At 36.2% G+C, this 15,355-nt stretch overlaps 1 protein-coding gene across 1 annotated transcript; it reads right to left on the bottom strand.

Annotated features, from left to right (window-relative positions):
* Positions 1 to 6,657: 6,657 nt before the first annotated feature.
* Positions 6,658 to 14,424, bottom strand: LOC140008842 (uncharacterized). The gene is made up of 7 exons (XM_072053738.1): positions 13,030 to 14,424; positions 12,634 to 12,846; positions 12,231 to 12,520; positions 10,872 to 11,945; positions 10,009 to 10,508; positions 9,863 to 9,951; positions 6,658 to 6,828 (listed from the first exon to the last, which is right to left on the bottom strand). The coding sequence occupies exons 1-7, from the start codon at positions 14,422 to 14,424 to the stop codon at positions 6,658 to 6,660; spliced, it is 3,732 nt and encodes a 1,243-aa protein (XP_071909839.1).
* Between the last annotated feature and the right edge of the window lie 931 nt (positions 14,425 to 15,355).

Genomic DNA, 15,355 nt, shown 5'->3' with positions numbered 1-15,355 from the left:
CTGTTCAGGTGAAATCAAATAGATATATACATGCATTTAAAAAAAATTATTCACACACGATCAATAAAAGATGAAAAAAATTCATTTTGAAAAATGTGAAGGATGAAGAAATTCATTTTGTGAAATGTAAGGGGTGAAAAATTTATTTTATGAAATGTGAGGGATTATGAATCGAATTATATCAAATTTGATTTGACAATTTTGTCCTTAAAATATGATCACGTGCAAGGCACGTGGTGAATTCTGACCAAAAACTAGTCGGAAACCTAAGTAGGGATCAAATTTGACAAATGCAAAGTTGTAAGGGATGTAAAATTACATTTTTAAAAGTGAGGGACGAAAAAAGTTATTTTACAAAATGTGAAAGACGTTTTAAACGATTTTCCCTTCTACATTCTACGTCAACAATTACTACCAAGCCCATCTCCATTATCACTGTCATAGGCTACCAACTAGACGGGATAAAAAAGAGCAATAGAAAACTTTGTAACATTCTTTTCTTTCTACCACTAGATCCACACTATCACTAACAATTCCATCTATGTTACTACAATCATAATCCTAAGGCACATTTTGTCAGGGAAAAAATAAGGAGATGCTCTAGCAATCGAAAACCCGGAGGGTACTAGCCTGAAAAAAAGTCACGTCTTTGTGTATACTGTGATTTTTACATTCACTTTTATATTAATTAATTTCAATAAAATCCACAATCAAAGCATCTACTCAAATAAGTTTTTTCAATTGACAATTGTTTTGAAATATCACAAAAATTTTTTGAACAAATTTTTTGGATTTTTTTCTCTTTTAAGAATATAGGTTTTTTTCCGTGTAAAATAGTGAGAAAGTGAAGGTCGTTTTTGGTAACTCATCATGTCAAGAGAGGTCAATATAATTTCTCAAATTAGAGGGAAGCTAGATGAAATTGTTAGAAACCTATGGGGGTTATCCCTTAAAATAGTGCGTATTGGTATATTTCAATAGCTTGTGTAAGTGAATATGAGTACTTGATTAGTCTAAAATTTAGTATCCATGATTCCCGAGGCATTATTAACCATTAGTTGGTGGATATTACAAAACTTTTGCAGGATTATTGTATTATTTGTCCGTAAGAAACTAAATAAATCTTAAAATTGATTTTCATGTATAGCTAGAACTTATTTTTGAAAATTTACCAGAAAATTAGTACATCATGTTTGAAAAATACAGATTTAGCTCCTCTACAGTTGCAAGAGAAACCGGACTATACAACTGATGGTTTGAGATTGAATCGAAGTGGCCCTACTCGATCTCAATCATCCATTTCAAAACTAGTGAATCTTGAAATAGACGGCGTATATCAAGCTGTGACACTCTAATCCAATCTTGGACCGTCATAATGCGGTCCTTGCAACCGTAGGAGATCTGAATCCACAAAATACCGACCCTTGGGGGTTAAAACTAATGATCGAAGAAGAATAATCCGTAGAATATTGTTGGATGTCTTTCGTGTTGAGGGTTGACTGCTGAATTTTAAAGCCGAATGTGTCATGATCGTGAACTCACTTGTGACCACCACCCATAGAGAGAAGCGTGCAAAATATTTAGAAGTAAGAACCAACACATGCCCTTTAGTTAATCTCCTGGGATTAGTCTAATGGTCAGTGGAGGGTTTTAAAAACTATCTCTGCTGTCAGGTTCATATTCGAATTCTGGGCCTAAAAATCATATAATATATTATTTATCCAAATATAATAATTTCAACTTCACACAAGTTAAATAAATTCATTTAGGATTAAGTAATTAATGTCTTTGAAAAAAAAAGAATAACTTAGTTTAGTTAGATAAAATAATTTTTATGTTTATTAAATTATTTTTAATTCGTAAACGAGTCATATCGGGTAATATCGGGTCACCCACGGATTGACCCGAAATCGATCTGTTTTCTTTTCGGGTTCAACAGGTTCGACCCGATTTTAATTCGAACTCTTGAAACCTTAACCCAAATCCATTAATTTCGTGTTAAATTCGTGTCGTATTTTCGGATCGTGTCGGAAATTGCCACCCGTATAGCAAGGGAGTGGAAAAGTAACGGGGAAAGATGGGAGGTCAAAAAAAAAAATGCCCTTGAGTTGTTTATTGTGTTTATTGTTAAGAATCCCAACACATGGTCCCTGGGTTTATATAAAACTATTTGTTTAGAAATAAATTCTACAGCCTTGACCTAATGCTTGTCAGAGATGATTTCGAATCATAATAATTGCATACGAGTATCTTTCATGACTTCATGTACAGCAAAAGTCAAAGATTTGATATCATATAGTTTGCATAAACCTTTTGTTTCAACATGTTAAATTGACCTTCGAACTTACGTTTTTATAGCTTAGTCTTGGAAACAGAAATATTTATAGGTTTTTTTTTTAACGATTTTTCCACACGGAAGTGAGGTAAATTTCCTCAAATGTCCTTACTCAGTCCCTCAACTTATATTTTTCTTCATTTTAGTTGTTGATCATTTATGTTCAATTTAAATTAGTCAGTTTAGATGCTTGACAAAACAAAATGGTCTTTTACCAAGCAGGTGATTATTGATGGATCCATGACTTTTATCAGATCAAATTATAATATAAGCTTTATGAAGAATGGACTCTAAATATGAGGGTTTTGGGAATTGCCATGCCAACCGTTCTGAGGTTCATTCTTGTTTTAGATAACTTTTTTAATACTTGCTCAACCTATCCTCCTTCGTGCTAGCTTTTTCATTTCCTTTCTTGTTTTAACCAAATTAAAAAAAAAAGAAGTACTTGCTTTGATTCTCATATGAGTGCAATGGAATATGATTCATATAATATTGAATGGTTAATCTCATAAATAATATTTTCAAAACTTTTCAAGAATTGATGGGGTATGTAATTTAAGAGGAGATGCATGGCCAATATGTCGTCTTATTGCGTCTACTAGTTGAATTTAACATAGATGTGTTTGGATAAGAGATTATTTGGAAAAAAAATTTGAAATAATACAATAATATTTTTTATGATGTAATGTATGTCAAATAAAAGAATGATTGGAAATTGTGTTTATGATACAAATTAAATAATATTTGAGATTTTTTTAAATTTTTTTTTGCAATTCACACGAACCAAACGGACCTGTTGTTGTAGTTTGGACAAACTAATAATTTGGCCATATCTCAAGTGAGAAATTAACCAAAAAAGAAAGCCAAATTGCTCAAAGCAATAAACAACTGCAAGATGGTGGAGGAGCTACAAGATTTAAATGAAATAACAGCGTGGTGCTGTTCATGCTACAATTTTTGTAAAAGACTAATTAATCAGAAATACTAAAATCTATTATTGGGTTACCTATTTCAAAATCTAACTATGAAAGCAAATGTGAAGATCAAAAAGAATAATTTTCAAAATTGGAATCCAAAACCAATTAATATAATCAGACACCTATAATGTTTTCTTTTTTCTTGGTAAATAAAAATTTGGGTGGGTTTGACTCTGATTATTACCGTTGGTCGGCTTCAATTACGGATCAACCACCAATACAATTTTCACATTCGATAGGTTACTTGTAAGAGTTTTTACATATCGTCAATCAACATAGTTCTCACATTTGGGACTATAGGTTCTTACGAATTGCATACCAACATAATTCTCACATTTGGAACCATAGATCACTTACATGAATTTTTATAAATTGTACACCAATACATTCCTTACATCGACAGTGAAACTTGAGCACATGATCTTTTATAAGAGAATGACTAATTACTATCAACTAAGTTAACTTGTCTAAACATACCTATAATGTTTGTAAGGGATTACATCAATCAGTGTATCCTATAGGAGTATTTGAAAGCACCGCGGGTGGTTCCATTTGAAAATCCGGCAGACGACCTGTGCTAACCTCTCCATCTTTACTGTTAGCAGGCTTTTCAATTGGGGCTTCTGGCCTGGACTCTGCTACAAACCCAAAGACGTGCTTAACTAAAAATACCTGCTTCCATAGCTTGAGGAGAATCCTTCAGGCTTAAAGATTGTTTGCAACACTCGGCCCTTTTGGTTTGTTAGGCTTCTAGCTCCAATCTAATTGACCCAAACTCAAGCTTTCACACTTTTTTTTTTCAAGCTTTCACACTTTTTTGTTCTCTAAAAAAATATACTTTTTTTGAAAAAAATAATATTGTGAGTAAAAAATAAAAATTTAGATTCTTAACACGAGAATTTTTCATAAATGTCTTGACAGGTGTGGTGATTCTTTAAATAAAACAAACAATATATAATACTTTTCTTTTGTTCAACAAACTCCAACTATTGCAGGAGAGAAGGAAGAAAAGGAAAGGTTAAAAGTCGAATTAGAGATCTCATAATTTCTTTGAGTATATTAATATACAATATGACATTTGATATTTATCAGTCAAGGTTATACTAAGCTTAGCAAAGTGTTGCCAAAACTTGGTCATTTTAATTTGGGGCATAATTTTTGGGGCATATATATATATAGCCCATTCCTCACTTTCTTGCTAATCTAATCACTCACTATCGTATTTGAAGGCACTGTTAACTTTTTTATATAATTGAAGATAAATCTCATTGGGTTTTTCTTATGGTTTTCCTTTCTTCTAACAACTTCTATCTTTTTAATATATTTGAATTATTTTTTTATCCACACTTTTATTGGTGCGATTTAATTGTTATATTGATAAATTTATGAATTTTATTAGAAACTAAATATTTTGAATTGTTGTATCTTTTGTATTTCATTAATAAAAATATACATAGTTCTTGATATCTAATCATTCTAAAATTTTAATAAATATCTCAAAGAATACTTAATAATTTTTTTGATGCACTGCAATAGTTCATGGATATTATAACATTACAATATATTTAAACTGCGTAAGAGTATTTAATATGTTAGTTGAATGCTTAGAATATAATAATATTGTGCAATAAATCCGTAAGAGTATTGTTAATATTTCTTTCTTGAATTATTCATACCTTACACAACTTCACAACTAGGGTGTACACGAGTCAAGTTGATCGCGAGCAACTTGATTCAAAACTCGACTCGAGTTTGGTCAATATCAAGTTTGAATCGAGTTCGAGCAAATCAAGTCAAATTTGAGTTCAAAAATATTCAACACGTTAACTCACCAGTTCAATTTTATACATATATATTATTTTAATAGTAAAATTACATATATATATCCATAATATTTTATATTTATTAAGAAAAATATTATTTTATCAATTTTTTATAAATTAAAATAATTTTTTTATTGTTTTAAACTCGAGCTCGACTCGAGAGCTTTACACTGAGCGGTCATCGAGTTTGAGCTCGAGTTCGAACTTGATAAAATTAAGTCGAGACTCAACTCAATTAGGTCAAAACTCGATTCGACTCGATTCAATTCGTTTGTAACCCTTTTTACAACTACTATGTTGACATTTGTTTTTTTTTTTTTAGTGTAATTGCTACGGCTTGCATCCGTGACCTCTCAGGTAGAATCTCTCCCTTCCTAACCAACCAGCCTATCCCCTCTCTCCCAAGTTGTCATTTGTTTTTCCTTGCTAAGAAGGCAGATGGTTCTTGCCACAAGTCGCAGGGCACCACGTAAACAATGAGTATCAATGTCTTCTTTCTTCATTCTAGAAGGCAATTCCTGGTTGAATGAATTCAAATATTAGCAAGTGCGATCTCCATAGATGCTAGCCCTAGGGAGTATATAGGGCATCATCTTTTGCCTACCCCAGATGGGAGCAACTAAAAGTGCTCCCCTTTCATATCTATAGTACTATTCAAGAATCTCTCAGGCAAGAACTCGTAGATTTTCCCAATACTCAGTATCCCTTTCCAATTGCCCAACCATTTATGTAAACTATAGTCTGGGGCTGAATTTCATATCCGCCAAGGATGCCACTTTCCATTAAGTATCTTGGGACTAAATTAGAAACAATTGTGTACAATCTCATAGTCTCCTTGATGATAGCTGTGAGATAGGGAAGCTTTTGAGGATCATCTTCATCTATCATTTCCTCTCTCCATGCACTCAGTTTGTGCTTTTTCATTGCTGTAGGGGTTCTTGATAAGCGCCGTCATAGCCCAAATTATCGTGCCACCTGAAGTGTCTGACCCAGCAAAGAATAAATTCTGCAATGGTTTTTGGAAAGAAAATAACATTATTGAATTTTTAGACTGGAAACTATATGCTTTCAAATTGAAGATTATTTAGAAAATTATTGTTAATAACAATCTCATAGACCTTTTCACCACATGATGTATAACAGGTAAAAAGGTGATTGAAAATAATAAAAATGTCATTTGAAAAACGAGTTCAAGGAATTGTAAAAAAATTTCCAGTTCAAAATAATGCTCATTAAAAATATAAGTAATGCTTGTTGTTTATTAGAAGCAAAATTGTATCGTACTAAAATGAATCAACATATCCTTAAAACACTATTCCAATTCTTATCTAGTTCTAATACTGGTATAGAGAATACGAAAGTACAACCTCTTAATCAGAATTCTTAACTAGGATCTTGTGTAATAGAGCTAAATGAAAAAAGGCTGTAAGAAAGATAAATAATAATTAAAAAGGGAAAGAAGAAAGAAAAGAACTACTCAAGGCTCCGCTTGGTTCTTTATCATAATTAAATTGTATCATGCTCAGATTAGTTCATTATCAGAAATGGCATTGGAATAGTATGTCATATTGCAAGCAGCATTGCTGTACTCTTGACCAAATACAAGCCGCATATTCACTTTGAGTATGCTGCGATATTTGATCAAGAATACAGCAATGTTGCTTGCAATATCGAGGGATTTATGAGTGGAACACTGAAGTTGAATGGCTCAGTTGCCATTGGAAGAAGGAATGCTCTGTAAACATATTAAAGAAACTGGCACTAGAAACAATTGTATATCATATATGGAAAAAGAGGAATTATAGGGTGTTCCAATAGAAAACCTCTAATGCTGAAACTATTGTATGCAGAGTGCTAAAGGATGTTCGTGTTGGAGTGAGCTATTGTAAAATATTCTTGCTGTTGTACTTTGGTCACACAATGCGAGGTTCATACTCGGATCACAAAGATATTAGGACTTCGAGCCTAATTCACATTTGACCTAAGCACACGACTAATTTATATAGTTATATGCATGTCTTGTTCTCATTTGTTTTAAACTTTGCAAAATCTGATTATTAGGAGTGTTATAATGTTTAATCAAAATCAACAAAAAGTTGCTCTTAAATTTTTAATATAATATTTTTAGCTATTAAAAAAATCTATAATCTAAATACAAAAATAAATTACAAAATTACAAAAAAAAAACTATCTAAGATCAAAATCTATAACCACCTAAAATCATAGGGGTGGCAAACGGATTGGGTTCGGGTTGGCGGGTCGGGTTGAGGCCTAAGTATAACAAAGAACCTGCTGACCTGCTAACCCGACCCGCTAACCCGAAACGGGTCAGGGTACCTGACACGAATCCGAAAATTTCGGGTTGGCGGGTCGACCCAAAATGACCCGAAACTTAATTTTAATTTATTATTTTATCACTGTAATTTCTAATAAAATCAATTTTTCACAAAATTAATTACATCATCAAGTAATAAAAATTTAAATAAATAATTTCAAACCAAATCTAAAATAAATTAAACACCATAAAAGTGTTTTATCCCAAACCAAATATAAAATAAATTAAAACAACATAAAAGTAAAAAATAACATAATATATTATTTGTCCAAATATAATAATTTTAACTTCACACAAGTTAAATAAATTCATTTAGGATTAAGTAATTAATGCCTTTGGAAAAAAAGAATGATTTAGTTTAGTTAGATAAAATAATTTTTATGTTTATTAAATTAGTTTTAATTCGTAAACGAGTCACATCGGGTCATATCAGGTCACTACGGGTTAACCCGAAATTGACCTATTTTCTTTTCGGGTTCATCGGGTTCGACTCGATTCTGATCCAAACTCCCAAAACCTCAACCCAAACCCATTAATTTCGTGTTAGGTTCGTGTCGTGTTTTTGGATCGTGTCAGGAATTGCCACCCCTATAAAATCATCAGGAAAAAAGACACTGAGTCTCTCTCTTCTTGAGAGCTTCTATCTCTAACTTTAGAGCTCCTCTCCTAAGTGTAGGAGTCTCGAAAGTTCAAATTTTCAAAATCCTAACACTGCACAATCTTAGAGTCAACCCAGATTTCACCATAAAATTAAAAAACACACCCCTGTTAGATTAGTGCTGTAGTTCGATCACAACCATTAATTGTTGGAGTAAATGCTAAGACAAAACATGATCCATTAAACAAAGATGTGGAATTTTTACTCTTGTTGAAACCTTACCTGCATTTACTTTTATTCCTCTTGAATTTTCTGAAGTTTATGCTTTTAGGGCCTGTCGGCTCCACTGAATCTTATGTTCAAGCTTTTGAAGTTCTTAATAGTACACTATCGGCCTTTAGTTCCACATCTAATTTCCTTACTTGCTTATCTGATTGCTTTCTTTAGCAGGTTTAACCAGCTAGGAAGTTCAGTGACCAAGAAGTAGTGCTTGTGCTCACTCTAATACTCTCTTTAATGATGAAAGAATCTCTAGCAAGAACATTCCAAAAGTTTGAGCTATCGAAAAAAGAAATAGACGGTGTAGATCTGAGTGGTGAAGACATAGAAGAAGGCATACAGGGTTGCAATGGCAGCTTAGCGGGAAAATTGATAGGTGAAAAAATTGCAAACTTCACAACGGTTAAGAATTTCACCAACCATGCTTGGGGCTACCCTATGAAGATGATGATAATAGAGCTGGGCCCCAACTTGTTTCAGTTCCATTTAGAAAAAGAGAAAGATAGAAGAAGGATACTAAGAGGTGGTCCATGGATAATGGATAATCAGGTGTTAATTGTTAAGGAATGGTTAGAGGGATGTGAAAGAGATATAACATACTTTAACATGCTTTGAAATAGGTGCAATTAATCTTCCAGTTCACTGGATGAGCAAAGCAGTAGGCTTCAAGCTAGGCTAGATCTTTAAATCTGTAAGAGATGTAATAATCCTAGCAATTGGTGGGAAAAAGAAAAGTCAGATGAAAATAATGGCAGAAATTGATGTGACACAACTGTTGATCAAAGGAACAAAGATTAAACTCAAAGATCAGGCGGTATGGGTTGAGTTTAGGTATGAACGTTGCCCAGACTTTTGCTATAACTGTGGGGTAATAAGACACAGTGAGAAATCCTGTAATAAGGGGGGGAAGAGAAGGAGTGATGCAGAGAGAAAAGCAATACAGAGCAAGGATGAGAGCAAGAAACATCATGATATCCCTATTAAAAGGATGGAATGAACCACCAAAAGCAATAGAAAGAAAGAAACTGGAGAAAGCTGACAGAAGCAATGCTTTAGTAGTTGGACTCAGAATGAAGGACAAGGAAAAAGCTGATAGTGGAAATATAGCAGGGATGCAAAAAAAAGGACGGAAAAGACCAAGGATCCATGAGGAGAAAGGTATACGAGGATAAGATGACAGCATATTTACAAGATCCAACCACATAGCCAAAGGAGAGCCAATAGGAAGAAAGGAAGAATATGTTTAGCATTGAAAGGAAGAAAGAGGAAGCTAGAAATGAAGTAGAGGAATCTACAGAATAAGTAATGAGGAAGCTAGTGCTCCGTGAACTAGTCTTCACTTGGTTCTTCCATTTGAAGGAAAGTGTATAGAGTAGTTTCTCCATTATGTAATCCTTCAATGGTCCTCAAATCATCACCAACTCGTTCTTGAATCGTGCAAACAAGAGCTTGAAGTGATTCTTGAATTCTCCTAGCACACGCTCTTGTAATTGGACCACTGGGTATTTGCATGACCTGAGCACTAGAAGTTTGAGCAGCCTTGAACCCCTCCTCATTAGTCCCCTCCTCTCGAAGGCGATTTGTCCTCAAATCAAACTCATCGTCTGCATAAAAAGGACTCAAGTCAGATACATTAAAAGTAGCATGTACCCCATACTCACCTGGAAGTTCAAGTTTGTAGGCATTGTCATTTATACGCTCCAGGACTTGGAATGGACCATTTCCCCGTGAAAATAGCTTACTACGCCTTTTGACTGGGAACCTCTCTTTGCGCATGTGTATCCATACCCAATCGCCAGACTCAAAGACCATCTTGCGGCGCCCCTTGTTGGCACTTTGGATGTATTGAAGTGTATGCTTCTCGATGTTGGCTCGCACCTTAGTGTGTAACTCACGTACATATGCAGCTTTGTTCTTACCATCCAAGTTAACTCTCTCATGAACAGGTAAAGAAGTTAAATCCAAAGGTGTGAGAGGGTTAAAACCATACACAATTTCAAACGGCGAATAATGTGTAGCAGAATGAACAGTGCGATTATATGCAAATTTCACATGTGGTAAGCAATCTTCCCAAGATTTAATGTTCTTTTTTATAATTGCGCGCAACAGGGTAGATAAAGTCCTATTAACCACTTCGGTTTGACCATCAGTTTGTGGGTGGCTAGAAGTAGAAAATAGCAATTTAGTACCTAGTTTACACCACAAAGTTTTCCAAAAATAGCTAAGGAATTTGGCATCCCTAACAGAAACAATAGTGCGTGGCATGCCATGTAATCTAACTATCTCACGAAAGAATAAATCTGCAACATGCTTAGCATCATCTGTTTTAAGATAAGGAATAAAATGGGCCATTTTGGAGAAGCGGTCAACTACCACATAGATTGAATCATGTCCTTTTCTAGTCCTAGGTAGTCCAAGCACAAAATCCATTGACAGATCAACCCATGGTTCATGTGGAATTGGCAAAGGTGTATAGAGACCATAAGGGTGTACCTTTGATTTGGCTTGGTGACAAGTCACACACCTTTCAATGTGCCGTTTTACGTCACTCCTCATGCGTGGCCAGAAGAAATGCTCTTGGAGAATCATTAAGGTCTTGGCAATGCCAAAGTGTCCCATTAGTCCTCCTCCATGAGCTTCTCGTACTAGGAGTGTGCGCATGGAGCTCTTGGGAATGCAAAGCTTGTCCTTGTAGTATAAGAACCCCTGAGAGATGAAATAGTGCTCACGAGAGTGTCGTGGCAAGGAGACAAAAATCTCACCAAAATCTGAGTCAGCTGCATAAAGATCTTTAAGGAATTCAAAACCAAGCAACTTAGCATCTAATGTAGTGATAAGTGCATACCTTCGTAAGAGTGCATCAGCCACTACATTCGTCTTACCTGTCTTGTATTTGATCACAAAGATAAAACTGTCAATGAAGGTAATCCATCTTGCATGTCGCTTACTCAACTTGTCTTGGGACTTGATATGCTTGAGCGACTTATGATCGGTGTGCAAGACAAACTCACGAGGGCGAAGGTAATGTTGCCATGTTTGTAGGGCTCGCACTAAGGCCATGAGTTCCTTATCATAGGTTGAGTAGTTTAGAGCAGCTCCATTTAACTTCTCGCTAAAGTAGGCAACTGGGCGACCCTCTTGGAGTAAAACAGGTCCAATACCTATACCAAAAGCATCACACTCTACTTCAAAAGCTTTGTCAAAATTAGGTAAACTAAGAACAGGTACATGTGTGAGCTTGTGTTTAAGTAATTGGAAAGACTTAGCTTGTTCCTCTCCCCAATGAAATTGCACATCTTTCTTGACAATTGACGTAAGTGGGGCAGCAATTGTGCTAAAATCCTTGACAAAACGCCTATAGAAGCTTGCCAAGCCATGAAAACTTCTCACCTCACTTACATTGGTAGGGGTTGGCCATTCACTAATAGCCTTCACCTTTTCTTGATCAACATGAATTTCCTGCTCACTAACAACATATCCTAGGAAAACCAATTGATTTGTGCAAAAGGTACACTTCTTAAGGTTAGCGTAGAGGCTGGCCTTGCGAAGTGCATCGAGGACCATTTGTAAATGCACAACATGCTCATCTAGAGTCTTACTATAGATCAAAATGTCATCAAAGTAAACGACCACAAATTTACCAATGAAAGAGCGTAAAACATGATTCATGAGTCTCATAAAAGTACTTGGTGCATTGGTTAGCCCAAAAGGCATGACCAACCACTCAAAAAGTCCATGTTTTGTTTTAAATGCAGTTTTCCATTCATCTCCTTCTTTCATGCGAATTTGATGGTAACCACTTTTCAAATCAATCTTAGTAAAAATGATAGCACCATGTAATTCATCAAGCATGTCATCCAAACGAGGTATGGGATGGCGGTACTTTACCGTTATGGCATTAATCGCCCTACAATCAGTGCACATTCTCCATCCTCCATCTTTCTTCGGAACAAGTAGAACTGGTACAGCACAAGGGCTTAGACTCTCTTGAATCCAACCCTTACTAAGCAACTCCTCCACTTGTCGTTGTTGCTCCTTGGTTTCCTCAGGATTGGTCCTATATGGTGCCTTGTTTGGAAGGGAAGAGCTAGGAATGAAATCAATTTGATGTTCAATTCCCCTTAATGGAGGCAAACCATTAGGTATATCCTCAGGAAAGACGTCTTGATACTCCTGTAAGAGGTTAGTAATAACACTAGGCAAAGAAGCATCAAGAGCATTAGTGAGTAAGGATTCCTTGCCAATAAAATAAATAAAACCTAATTAGAATGCAAGGCCTTTCTCACATCTTTCACCTTGGCAAGCATGCTGGGTTTTCTCTCCTGTGTGGGCTCGAAGACCGAATGAGAGTGATCCAACTTGCTTGAAGAAGGGTCGGCCAACACTAATTTCTTAGCTTTGGCGTTGTCCTTCTTGGTGGTAGCATGCAAGTCATACTCTTTTTGTAGACTAACTTGATCCTCATGTACTTGTTGAGGTGTAAGAGGTGCAAGTGTAATCTTTTTACAATTATGCATAAAAGAGTATTTGTTCAAGAAACCATCAAAAATGACTCTTTTGTCAAATTGCCAAGGACGCCCTAAGAGTATATGTGTAGCTTGCATTGGTACTACATCACACATAACATCATCTTCATACCTACCAATGCGAAAAGTAACCAAAACTTGTTTATGAACACGTACCTCTCCACTGTTGTTTAACCACTGAAGCTTGTAGGGACGGGGGTGCTCACTAGTTGACAAGTTTAGTTTCTCCACCATCAATGCACTAGCAACATTAGTGCAACTTCCGGGGTCAATCACCAAGCTGCATACCTTGTTGGTCACATGGCACCTAGTGTAAAAGATGTTGTCACGTTGAAGCTCATCTTTACTAGCTTGAGTAGCTAGCGCCCTTCTTGCTACCAATCCAACTTTGTCTTGAGTTGGAACTTCCTCTATTTCATCTTCCTCTTCAACCAAGGGAGGCATGTCTTTGTAATCCTCCTCTTCATCATCAGTGACAATGTCTCCATTTGGTAGGACAAGCATGGTCCTTGGGTTTGGACATTGGCTTGCAATATGTCCAACTCCTTGACACCTCCAACATTTGGTGTCACGATTCCTAGGTTTTGAAGTTTCAATTGTTGGCTTTGAAGCAACCTTGGAGTCGGTTTTGGTAACAGGTGGCCGTGAGCTTGACCCTTGATCTTGCTTCGACTTTGGAGGGTTCCAAGCATTCGAACCTCTCTCTTCCCTTCTAGACTGGAATGGTCGAGTAAATGTTTGTGGATGAGGGTTATAATTTCTGGTTGTACCCCTCCTCTTGAGCCTTTGCTCAATCTTGATAGCCTTCTCCACCATATCTTCTATCTCCACATAGTATTGAAGCTCCATTTGATCGGCTATTTCAGCCCTCAGACCATTGAGAAACCTTGCCATTGTAGCCTCTCTATCTTCTTGAATATCAGCCCTCAACATGGAGATTTCCATGTCTTTGTAGTAGTCCTCAACTGAGCGTTGACCTTGCGTCAAGGTTTGAAGTTTTTGGTACAAGTCTCTATGGTAGTGACTTAGTACAAATCGCTTCTTCATAAGTCTCTTGAGCTCAGTCCAAGTGGTTATAGGTGGTTCACCACACCTTCTCCTGCTTGTAGCCACTTGTTCCCACCAAACTATGGCATAGTCGGTGAATTCTACTACGGCAAGTCTCAATTTTTGTGCATCGGTGTAGTCATTACAATCGAATACTAGCTCTACTTGACTCTCCCATTCAAGGTATGTATCCGGATCGGATTTGCCTTGGAATGGAGGAATCTTCATCTTAATCCCTTTGATTGCATCACCAATTGCTCTTGTGTTTCTCTTCGGTCTCCCTTGCCCGTATGCCTCACGGTCCGAATCGGCATTGGAGTCACTAGATTCCTCCAGGGTGGATTTTCCCCTAGATTTCCTAGAAGAAACCCTAGATGAACTTAGTTGATCAATCTGCTCATGGATCGTTTCCAGTCTTTGGTCAAATCTCCTCTGCATTTCCTTCCACATAGCATCCATTTTAAGTGATAACTGAGCAATGGTAAGTTCATTTTCCTGAGACATGGTGAAACCTGCAAAACTTGACAAATTGTTAGTAGAAAATGCCTCACTCGCTCCCTTAAGTGTTGCACTCCTCTCGTGTTTTCACTCAAGTGTTTATGTCACTCTAATGCTCTTACCAATTCACTCCTCAAACCACTTGATTGTTTCCTTTGAAGAAATCAGAAATTTCTCAAGAAAATTCAATCAAACTTGAATCAAATAGCTCCCAATTCAAAGGACAAGAGTAGAACGGAAAGCTCAATGGCGGATTTGGTAAGAAATTGAACAAGGAAAATTGATGTACAAAAAAAAATGCCCAAGTACAATGATGGAGTTTCCCAAGTGTTTTACTTAATTTCCTAATTGATTTTTGGAAACAAGTTAGGTGTTGTACTTATTTGGAAATTTCCTTAAAGTCGTCTAACCAAATCAGAATTGTTACCAAAAAAATACCAGATTTCCTTTCTCTTTAACCTTCCTAAAGTCGGCTGCTAACTAAGTGCCAAACAGTTTTTTTGGCAGTTTCCTATTCTAACCGAAACTATCCTCTGAAAATTCCAGAATTCCCTCTTCTTAAATCCCTCTCAAAGTCGGCTAGAACTTCCTAAAAATTTTCCAGATTTGATAGCTTCCTCACCTCTAAAATTTCCTAGAATTTCCTCTTCTTAAAGCCAACCCTTGCCCCCCAAAAATTTCGTCCCTTACTCTCCCTCAAGAACAAACAATTCGGCCCCCTCCTCTTTGCTCCACACAAGGACAGTTTCGACGCTTGGTTCTAAACAATGGCTTCACAAGTTGATACAAGCGACGTCACTCAAGAATTCCCCAAGCGGCCTGCTCAGGAAATTCCCAAGAGGTTTACTCCTAAGCCAAGGAAGCCCCGTATGGATGCAAGGACGTACAAGAAACTTTTTATACGAAGAGAGGTGCAAATCTTCAAGAATCAAGATGG

This window comes from Coffea arabica, chromosome 6c, assembly GCF_036785885.1.
Source record: "Coffea arabica cultivar ET-39 chromosome 6c, Coffea Arabica ET-39 HiFi, whole genome shotgun sequence".
NCBI classification, from domain to species: domain Eukaryota; kingdom Viridiplantae; phylum Streptophyta; class Magnoliopsida; order Gentianales; family Rubiaceae; genus Coffea; species Coffea arabica.
This window is presented reverse-complemented; position numbering and strand designations above follow the sequence as displayed.

Excerpts from the sequence above, each read along its gene's own strand:
- LOC140008842 (XM_072053738.1), bottom strand. The coding sequence starts at position 14,424 with ATGTCTCAGGAAAATGAACTTACCATTGCTCAGTTATCACTTAAAATG. Across the intron at positions 12,521-12,633 it reads TGCTTGCCAAGGTGAAAGAT|GAGTATCAAGACGTCTTTCC; the intron begins GTGAGAAAGGCC and ends AACCTCTTACAG. Across the intron at positions 9,952-10,008 it reads CTACAAACTTGAACTTCCAG|ACGATGAGTTTGATTTGAGG; the intron begins GTGAGTATGGGG and ends CTTTTTATGCAG.